The 11027-nt window shown below is 49.9% G+C and overlaps 1 protein-coding gene across 1 annotated transcript in view; it reads left to right on the forward strand.

The window, feature by feature from the left end:
- The window catches only part of PPP2R5C (protein phosphatase 2, regulatory subunit B', gamma), a 172894-nt gene extending 170879 nt beyond the window's left edge, over positions 1 to 2015 (forward strand). Inside the window, exon 14 of the mRNA XM_006879074.1 lies at positions 1884 to 2015. Coding sequence (XP_006879136.1) covers positions 1884 to 2015 — 132 coding nt within the window. The remainder of the gene's footprint in view (positions 1 to 1883) is intronic.
- The last annotated feature ends 9012 nt before the right edge of the window (positions 2016 to 11027 follow it).

An 11027-nucleotide genomic window follows, 5' to 3' on the forward strand; every position in this document is an offset into this window, starting at 1 on the left:
AGGCCTCCTTTGCTTCCAGCATTTGCGCCGAAGGTTCCAGCGCCAAGCCTGGCTGCCGCCTCTTTCTAGCACCCCTTCTCTTTTCCTTCTGTTCTATTACCTGTTCTTGATGTTTTCTTCTATTGGAATGCCCCGTTCATCCAAAACTCAGGATTTCCAGTAGCTCCAGCCAGGGCTTAGTTTCCTGTTTTTCGAATCTGCCTAGAAGGGATATAAAAACCCTGGGTGGAATTTGCTGCAGGTCAAAGACAGAGCATGCTTCTCAAGCTAGGACCGTTGTGGGTGCTGTGTCGGGGGCCAGGTCATCCGTGGGGGCTGCCCGCCTCAGTGCCCTGGGCATACGGCTGACCAGGAACCATGGCTTGCGACCTCCCCAGGGTGACAGATTTGCCACCTCTGTCTCAACTGAGCATTCCCATCAGAGGAGCACCCCCACACAGCTCTCAAAATGATGTCACGGCAGAATTCTCTTTAAACATCAGGGCTACTGCAGGTGAATCTGCCAGGAACCTTGCCGAGAAATAGAGGTCCCCCTCAAAAAAAAATAAAAATCATCTTCCCATTGACTTCTCCAGGTCCCTTGGTTGTCGCTTACTTCTGTAAATGTGTACCGCACCCAGAAGTTAAATATCGGAGTGACAAGAAGGCCTTACAGTGTTCGTGTTTTTGTTGTCAAAGTGCAGGTATTAACATGGTGGCCCTTAATAGTAGATGTCTGTACTGTCTAGTGACACTGTACTACCTAGAGCCCCTGGTGGCACTGTGCTTAACTGAAAAGTCAGCAGTTGAGACACACGCACTGCTTCCCAGGAGCACACCTTGGCTGTCTGCTTCCTTAGGCGTGCAGCTCTGGGAGTCCTGTGGGTGGAACACTTCTAGTCGGTTCTGTAAGGTCGCTGACTCAGCTGGCGCCCCTGGGTTATGCCACCTGTGAAGGGCTCAGTACCAGTCATAAGGTTGGAGGTTCATGTCCACGCAGACACACTTGCGAAGGCAGCCCTGGGATTCTCTGTCCAGGTGCGGCCCTTCAGAGCCGTGTGGGGAGCGCACACCGTGGACACCCGGGAGGTCGCTGTGAGCTGGAGTTGAGTTGATGGCACCTGGACGTTAGATAGTCAGCAGCTGGGTAAATTTGACTCCTACCCATGGAAATGGGCGATTTGGGTGTGTAAACGTCCCAGATCAGCCTCTCCTGTTCAGCCACAGTTAACTAACTCCTCTTGGGACGGTGAGATTGACTTACTTGTGTTTGTGTTTGGTTAGAAGGTTGCCCTCAGCTTCTGCGAGAGCAGGGCATGGCGGAGGCACTTCTGTTCCTCCTGGCGCGTTTGGCCCCCGCTGGCTCAGTGCTGCAGGCCTGTCATCACATGCCCCTCATAGCTTGTCCCTGTAAACACTCTTCTTCAAGTTTGATAAAACAAGATCTTTTATTAGTTTGAGTGAGTGCGGTTTTCCATCTCGGCTATTTTGACTGTGAAGGAGATTTCGCTTCTGAAGCACCACTGGATTAGCTGTAGCTGTAAATTCATGTGGTTACGTTTCAGGAACGTGAGCTGGGCAGACACACCTTCCTGTTTTCTGGTGGATCCTGCAGAATGGAGGTGTCGACTGTGTGTACACAAGTTCCCCTTTTTGGAGGATCAGAACGCCCCAGTTTACATTCAGTCCCTCACACACGAGTGCCCTGATGCTCTTTAAACCAGACCCAGCCTGTTGGCCCTTGGCCTTCTTTTCATTGATGGAATCCGCATCTTCCCTGGGCCCAGTGAGGCCTGGTGTCCGGCGCCCCCGGCCGCAGCACCCCGGGAATCATGGTTGGTGATAAGTGTGCTGCTCCAGGCCAGCTCGCTGTCTAGCCAACCCCGTTGCATTTCTGGTTTCAGGCACAGAAAGACCCGAAGAAGGACCGTGGGCTGATGCGTCGCAAGTCGGAGCTGCCTCAGGACCCCTACACCAAGAAAGCCTTGGACGCCCACTGCAGAGCCAGCGAGCTGCTGGCCCAGGACGGCCACTAGCCGTGCTCGGCGCCAGGGGCCACTCTCGGGTTCTGTAGAAAGTCCATCCTTCTTGTGCCATACCGATCAGTACTCACAGCCCTCGCTTTCTCGCCCTCCGCATCCGCCAAGAGCAGGAGTTCGAACAATGGTGGCTTCCTGGACGCCCCTGCAGAGCGGGCGGGGGACAGCCACAGTGAGGGTGTCCCCCACGGGCACAGCGAGACAGGCACCCTGGTCAGCACCTCGTCCCACACGGACATAATCTGGACCCACCGGGGCTCTAGGATGCCACCTGTGGTTTTGAAATCAAAGGATACTTCACCGTCATCACCAGGTCTGCAGACGCTCGACCTCGGATTGTTTCCGGGGGATGTTACGCAGCCAGCAGCTAACTTTTGGTTGGTGGGTTTCGGTTTGGGGTTTTTTCCTTCCTTTCTTTTTTTTTTTTTGACTCATTGAGGTGGTTCCCTGCTTTCAGACTCCTGGGTAAAGTGATTTGACAATCCCAGCCCTGGACTCTCCTAGGGTATTGCAGCATGTCCTCTGTGTCTGGTTTCTGTATAGCTAAAGCCATACCCTGAGTCTGTGGTCCAGGATGCCAGGAGCGAGCTGGTCGGAGAATCACCTCTGAAGAGCTCTCCTGGCCCACCTCGAAGGAGTGGGGTTCAAGGTTAGAAATGTGTCCCTATCATCATCGGCAGAGTGGGGTTTTTTTTCCTTACTGAAAACACTTGCCCTTTCAAGAGACCCTTGATAAATGCAGCTGATCTAAGAGCTCCACATTCTCTAGAAGATGAGGCAGAGATCACCAGCTCCAGGCCCAGTGTGACCTGCAGCTGCCTCCTGACCTCACAGAACAAAAAGGGCGCCATTGCGCCGGCATTGCCTTGACATCCTTAGTGTGTTTGCATGATCCTGAGAGCTGAGGGGGTAATGGGGAGGGAAGACTTGGAGTCTTCTCTGGCAAGAGCACATTACAAACACCTCATGAGTCAAATCAGTAACTAACATTTCACCCATCTTCAAATGCTGCTATTAGCTCCCTGCATGTACCCTGCTTTCTCTTGTCTGTTGTTGGATAGCACGAGGAGAAAGACTGTGACCTTGAGCGCTTTGTCTAGTCTTTATTTCTCTCAGGGTGGCCAGTATTTTGACTTCTGTATCTTGTTTGGAAGCTCTCAGACGTGCACCACTGTCCTGAACTCTAGTTCCTTTGTCTCCAGCATAAGTTTGCCTAGCCTATTGTGGGGCCAGGGGTGAGTCAGGATACCTCATGGCAGACGCAGGGCCGTGCGGTGGCCACCTGCTGCCCCCATGTTCTCTGTCCTAGTGTTTGTCCTAGTGTCACGGAGGAGAATCGTCGGGGGAGGGGCTTCCTGTGCTAAGAGTGAGAATGAAATCAGACTATCTCCCCAGCTAGAAGTGGGGATGTCCCTTTTGTGAAAAGAAGCATTTCCTGAGAAACTTGACAAGTATCTATGTCCATTTTACCATGATGAAATCTATACTTTAAAAAAAAAAAATTTAAAAAGTCTAGATGCCTTCTCCTTCTGAGGGAAAAAGGGTGCTTTTTATTGTACAAAGCAGCGTCTTATGTATTTTGATAAACCATTGTTTGAGCTTCTGTCTTTAGCCAATAGACTTTCCCATCTTCTTGGTTTGGGGTGTTCAGTATGTATGTGAGAGGGGCCTAGGGAAGAACACACCCAGCAGACCGCCAGCGTGCAGTGCATGTGGGAAGCTCCACGTAAGGACATCTGTCTAGGCTTCATTTCTGCTCTTGACCACAATAAACATTCACCAAAATCCGGCCGGCAGACTCCGAGAGACACCCACCTCCTTGGCCAGGAGCCCCACCTACATTTTTTTGGCCTATTAACGTTTCCTCATTAGTACTCAGACCCCCCTCCCCGCGTTTGCGGTCTGGCTCTGTGCTGTTGTCTTCATCCACTGCCCCTTGTCCCCTTCGGATCTGGAAGAACGTCCTGGAGGATACGCCCCTGCGCTTGGCGACTGTTTCCCTTCAGAGTTTCCTTCTGAGGATCCGAGACTCAGACGTGTCTACCCCAGAAATGTCCCTCTCTCCTAGTGTCTTCTCAGTGTGGCTTCCTTTTCATCCTGTACATACATTGTATCTTTGTTTTATGGTAATAAGTCATAAAAATGTAGACTTCCTATTTTGTACAAAATGTTCTATGTACAGAATTTTAAAAAAGTTCCTAGAAACTGCAAAAAATAGGTAAGTGGCACAATTATTTTTCTTTAGGAAATATCTGTAACTTTACGCTTGAGTGAATTGTTAAGTACCTACATATTTTTTAACATTTTGTAACTCAGAACTTTTGGTTTTGACATTGTTTATGAAGAGAAACTTCATACCCTTGCCATTTAATATGCTTTTCTCTAATTTTAAAAAATTATAAAAAATGGTGTATTATATGGACTAAATAAAGACCATGTGAATTTTATTATTCATCATCATGAGGCGAAATTTAGCCCTGGCGCTGGGCAAGTTGGTCATGGTCAAGGTCAGCTGATGGTTAGCAGAAGGGCACCCTGAAGAATGCCACTGGAGGTGGGGGAGGTGGCCGGGAGCCCCTAGTCCCCTGTGCTGGGGGCTCAATGTTGACAAGTCCCCCAAAGTGCCTTTCTGCATCTTTAATGGGAAAGTAGAGGTGACTGAACAGACCACCCCTTGTTTCTGGTATAAACAAATGTGAATAGGAATACAATTTACAGAAATGAAATTGTTGGATGTTTGAAAAAGAAACCAGCCTTCACAGAGAACAGAAACATCGAACAAGAGCTGGGTCCTGGAGGCCATAACCTGGGGTTGGTCCCCGTATTGTAGTGAAGGGGTAGTTCTCAGGGCTGTACTGAGAACCGAAGGCAGGGGCCCCCCTCAATGGCTGCTTCCCACACACCAACAGGAGGACTCCCTGACCAGGTGACTGGTGGAGCAGCACAGGCACGGGCAGCGATCTGGGCCCCTCGCTGCTCTGAGCCGAGGTCCTCCTTACAGAAATGGCAGGAGAAGCCACTTCTCAGAGCTTAGCCTGGAGGGCGCTCGGGAAGCCTCAGGCCTGAGAGTGTTTTGGGGAGCTGCTTGTCCCCCCTGCACCGTCTCCAGGGAGTAAGGGGTAATGTGAGGAGTCACTCCTGGGTAGAACTGGGATGGCTGGAGATGTGGGCCAGCTCTAAGGTGCTTGTTTCACAAGAGTGAGACACCTCCAACGAAAAGTGGGTCCTCGGCTCTCACAGCCTCACATCTTTGGCCCTCTGCTCCTCAGACAAGCCAGGCGAGGTACCAGGGCCTCATCACCTGCCCAAGCTCACAGGAACCTTGGAGGCTGGGTTCACCCCATGTGGTGTGGCCCCCAAGTCCTTCCCTGCTGTGACCCTTCATTGTGCCCCCGGGTGATGGCATCAGGGCAGCCAGATACGAACAGTGGAGGCTGGAGCACAAGCTCCAAGGTGCCCGGTGGGCCTGTAGAGACGATGGATGGATGATGGGCAGAGGCTGGAGTCCACATTCCCCACTCTAACACAGACTTCACCCTGCAGCCTAAAGTCAGGGGACATCTCAGTCCAGACACCCCCGGAGATGGGTCCAGGGAGCCACCTGGGCACAGGGAGGGCTATCTGACATTACGTCGGAATTCCAGCACCAGGACAGCCTAGGCTGCCTCCGCACACTTTCTTTCCCACTTCCTTCAGGAGTTAATGCTTTTCTGTACAGTCACGTTGAGTAATTTACAAATTAAGAGCACTGTGGTAGAAGCCACTGCCAGGGACCCCCCAGGGTTTCCAGAAAGGCCTCTAGAGGGATGCTGTTCCCAAGCCAGGGCTAACAACAGGCAAATTAGCTAAGCAAAGAGGACTCTTGAGCCAAGAAAAGGGAAGGGAGCCCGCCTGGGGGGCGGGGGTGTCTGAGGTGGTCTCCACTGTGGAGTTGCAGCAGGGAGGCGACCAGGGGGAAGCTCTATTTTTGTACATGCAGAAGTCCTGGTGGCGTGGTGTGTAAGGTATAGGGCCACTAACCAAGCAGCTGAGAGTTCTGGGGGCTCAGTGGTAGGAGTTGCAAGGCCAACCCAAAGGTGAATGGTTCAGATCTACTAGCTGCTCCGTGAGAGAAAGGTGTACCGTCTCCAGCCATACGATATATTAGCCTCTGAAAACTCACTGCAGGGTCAACTGTTCCGACTCCATAGCAGTGAGCACCAATCAAATCCACCAGCCACCCTGCAGGAGAAAGCTAGGCAGTTTCCTACGAAGGCTCAGAGCCCAGGGAGGGTCACCATTAAGCAGAGCCAACTCAAAGCCCAGCAGTTTGGTGGTTTCGGTTTATGTGATGAAAACTGTACTTCATTGGCCATAGCTGGTTTTTAAAAGTTAAATGGAAAAAGTCAACTAGGAAAAAAGTCTTCAAAAATAGAAATGTCCTTTTAAACTCTTCAGTAAGGCTGGAAGCTGGAAAGTTGTTAAGTGCCATCAAGTACGGCTCATATTGTTAAGTACCGTCAAGTCACAACCTTATGAAGGAGAGTCCTTGACGCTTGGGTGCCTTTCATCCTCTCTCCAGGTTCATAGGGTTTCCAGAGGCAAGCTATTACGGAAGTGGATGCCACTCCTCCTTCCAAGCTTGTTTTCATCGAGGAGCTCCACCCCACTCTCTGTCGGCACTGGGTAGCCAACCATTAATGCATTTGACACATCAGTGTCACAGTGTTCAGCCTCACAGCAACCACAAGTGACCACGGTATGGCAACTTGTACACCAGGGCTATACGACTTAGAGGAATGTCTGAACAAAAACAATGACAGGCCCAAGGGCCGTGGTATGGCTCATAGTGACCCTATAAACAAAAGATCTGGCAATCTCTGGTGGCCTAGTGGCAAGAAGCTGCAATTGCAATCTCAGAGATGCACAGTTCGAATTCACTAGATGCTCTGCTGGAGAAGGAGGAACAATCTCCTCCTGTATCAGTCAGATCTGATTTGACAGTACACACAAAAAATAATGAAATAAAATAAATTTTTTTTTAAATTAAAAAAAAAAATCTGAACCCTGTTCTGTCCTGCACCGTCCTCATACTTCCCAACAGGCAAGAGCCTGTGGCAGCAGTCACCATATCAATCCACCTGGTTGAGGGTCTGCCTCTTCTCCGACCCTCCACCCTTCCCAGCATCAGGTCCCCTTCAAGGAAGAGCTCAAAGGCTGGAAGGAAGAGGGATTTTAACTCCAGTTCTTTGTTGTTCCACATTTTCACTAAGTTTATAGTGCAAAATACCCCATTAAGTGGAGACATGTGAGGAAAGCCAAGCAGCACATACACAGCTGAGTATGAAAAACTAAGCTCGTCCCCATGCCGGGAACGGTCATCTCAAGAGGGAGGACACTGTCCGACCGTGGACAGAAACGGTGTCAGTCCTTCTGTTTCTCACGAGTGTGCAAGAAAGACAACCACTGCCACTCACCTGTACCCTTCCTCCATGAGGCAGGGCTCTTAAAACCTCGGTTTACCTAGCCGGCCACTCAGAACTCGCAGGGGCAGTCTGGCTTTCCTTACTGACAGATCGCCTGGGTACTGTCAGTAAAGATCATGGTTGAATAACAGTTGCATTAACAGTACTTCCTTGGATGGATGGATATAAAGATAGAAAGAATCCTATCGCAGCATTGTACTTGAAAGGGGGAATCTTGAAATACTTGTTTTTGGCAATGCCACACTATCCTCGTTCTCATTTCTGGCACAGAGTTGACATGATTATGTAAGTCAAAATGACCAGTATCAGGGGAGCTCTGGTGGCCTAGTGGCAAGGAGCTGCAACTACAATCCCAGAGGCGAACGGTTCGAATCCACCAGATGCTCTGCCGGGTAAGGAGGGACAATCTCCCCCTGTATCAGTCAGATCTGATTTGACGGTACACGCACACAAAAATAATAAAATAAAATAAAAATGACCAGTATCAATCCATCCGAGCTCACTGACACCTAAGATGTCCATCCTTACACATTCCATTTCATGGTTTACGGCTTCTGGGTTTTCTGAAGTCATGCTCCAATTATTAATGTTTGCAGCTGTTTCTCATTTTCAGTCTTGCCGCACTTGCAAATGAAGGTCCTTCACTGGGTAAAAACTCTGCTCCCCCTGCATTATTATGGTAGCCTGGTGGTTAGAGCTGAGGACGTGCACTGCCGAGCCAAAGGTTTGCATCCGTCATCTGCTTCCCAGGAGACAGATGGGGAATCTCCTTCCATGTGATATTACCATAAACCAGAGGGTCAGCTGAGAGTCAGTTCTGACTCGGCAGTGTGTTCACCACACAGACACCCCCCTCTGAGGAGGTAGCTCCTCCCTGGCCGGGTTTGAGCGCCTTCCGTCCTGAGGGGCCATGTTCCAACAGAGTGTCCAACAATGTGCTTCCACTGTCCATAATTAGAAGGCCCGTTATTTCAGCAGTGGGCGGCCAGTCCTGAGAAGTCTGCCTGAGTCTGGAAGCTCCTCTGAAACGCCCGCCATGGTCGACCCTGCTGCTGTTTGAAATGCTGGCAACTTAGCATCGCAGAGACAGGCGAACCACCACAGTGCAGCAAACTGACCAGCGGACATGCGCACGAGATGAACACACCAGCCTTGGGGCAGGCCCACCTTAGTCCTCAAGGCCACATCCTTGCTTTTTAACCATTTATTTTTTAATTTTGTGTGCGTGTACCGTCAGTTGGATCTGACTGGAAAAGGAGGAGATTGTCCCTCCTTTTGCAGCAGAGCATCTGGTGGATTTGAACTGTATGCAGTGCAGCTTCTTGCCACTAGGCCACCAGAGCTCCCTGCTTTTTAAGCTTAAAGGAGGGTTTTTGTGTCAAGAGCTAGACTTGCCCCCTCTAATGGGTTTCTCTCTCACTCATAGAAAAGAGCTAAAAACCAAGTTTCTCAGAGGAAATAGGAAGAGAATACAGAACAATTGCACCAATGGGACAGTACTTCTGACAAGAGCCAAAAAGAGGTTACACCAGCAGGAAGCCCCTTCCTCAGGAATGCAGGATGTCAGACCCCACCCAGCCCCACGGTGAGGCAATGACCAGTCTCTGGAGGCTGGGAGTCAGTAAAGGCTGTGCCTCCCACCCTGCCCCCAGGGTCCGCACTCTGTCTGCTGACGACATGCCAAGAGGTTTGGTGGCACCCCACCTTCCAAGGGCGCTCGCCCCCTTCCATTTTCACATTTTTGCATGGCCTGCCTTTCACTAGTTACGCCTCTGCTCTTACTGCCTTAATAAACCTTTTCACTGGCTTTGCTGAAGGGCCACTGTGTGCTGTGGACCCTTGTTTACAGTCAGCCCGCCTCCCCCCTCACGGGGAACAGAGCGGTGAAGAGATCACCAGAGCTCGGGCCTCCGCACCTCTCATCTGCACATCTGCCCGGTTCACAGCATTCGATTTCTTCACTGCTGCTTCCGTGGCTGTTCACTGTGGATCCAAGTAAAATGAAGTCTCTGTCAACTCCAATCGTTTCAGCATTTCTCATGACGTTGTTTAGGGTCCAGTTGTGGGGATTTTTGTTTTCTTTATGTGAAGATGTGAGCCCTACGAACGGCTGTCTATTCTTTGATCTTCATCAGTAAGTGCTTCTCCAGTTGTGCCGTCTTCGTATCACAGGTTACTGATGAGTCTTCCCTCCAATCCGGATGCATTCTTCTGCATCTATGCACGTTTCTCAGATCATCTGCCCAGCATAAAGGTCGAAGGGAATGAGAAAAGAATATGGCCAATCCTCTCCTGCTTCTCACGGGTTTCACTGTATTTTCTCATCTTGTTCTTAAATAATACTGTGTCCTCGGTGATAATGTACACAGCAAATTCATTTTCCATCTGACAGTTTCTACACACATTGTTCACTGACACCAGTTACATATTTACCTACACACCGCTTCTGATTGCTCACCTCCCTGCTCGGATCATGTTCTCTTTGCAGCTTTCATTCACTGATCCATCAAATATTGACTGAGTTCTCTGAGCAGGCGGCCAGCATGGATGGAACTGTGGCAGAAGAGGGTAGAGGAGGCGGCACCGGTAGGGTTTGGACTCAGTCCTGAGGGCAGTGGAAAGCCTTTGAGGGATTCTAGGCAAGGTATGCAGCCCAATTTCCTGGAATTTTCTGGCTGAAACTTCAAGGGCAGGTGAGTTGTGGGAGGAGTGTCAGGGCTGGAAAATGCAAGAAGAGATGCACAAGGGAGCAGCATGGATGAAGAAGGAACATCCTGAAGGCGCCTAAGACACTTACTGGGCCTCAGAGGGTGGGTCCATCTTAAAGTTGAGGTCTATCTCTTAGTTCCTTGCACATTCCAGGTAGGTAAAAATTTAGAAGTGGTTAAAATGAGAAGTGAGAACAGGAATGGAGCTGAGAGAGAGAGGGTGCTAGCAAGGGCCTACCTAGCCTGTGGGCTAGGGTGCTGAAGGAGGCACTGCCACCATACACACTGGTGTGCAGGCTCCACCCATAAAATTGGGACACAAGTCAGGGCTTTGTAGAGAACAAGATGATTGTAGTACCCTTACTTGTCGGCACCTAACTACAACATGTTAATGAGAAATCCTGTGTTTTCCTTCCGTGACAGGCTTCCACCTTACACCAGTTTGGGGGTTTTGTTCCCCAATGATTAAAAGGGACACGTTCTTTCCCTCCCAAATGAAGTGAACAGGAAAATCTCAGTTTATTTTCTTGATAAAATAAGATGAAGCTTAGAACTGGATCACTTGACCCTTTCGCTTTTTATCTCCTCCCTTTTCGAAGTGCTTACATCTTTTGATAGCCAGCATTCTTTTAGATTTGCAGTTTGGCTCAACACATTCGAGTCTTAACACAATCTTCTTTGTAGTTTCAGCCTTTTTTTCCAAAAACTTACCTTGGTCTGCCCACCATAGCCAGTCTGCTTCCTAACGCCGCTTTCCCTGGGCATACAGAGAATCTTTGCCCTTCTTGTGCTGTGTCGCTTTGTGGGCTGGTGCTTGCCACACTATTTGCAAAAAG

This window comes from Elephantulus edwardii, unplaced genomic scaffold (assembly GCF_000299155.1).
Source record: "Elephantulus edwardii isolate Elephantulus edwardi_28Jun2011 unplaced genomic scaffold, EleEdw1.0 scaffold00002, whole genome shotgun sequence".
Taxonomy (NCBI): domain Eukaryota; kingdom Metazoa; phylum Chordata; class Mammalia; order Macroscelidea; family Macroscelididae; genus Elephantulus; species Elephantulus edwardii.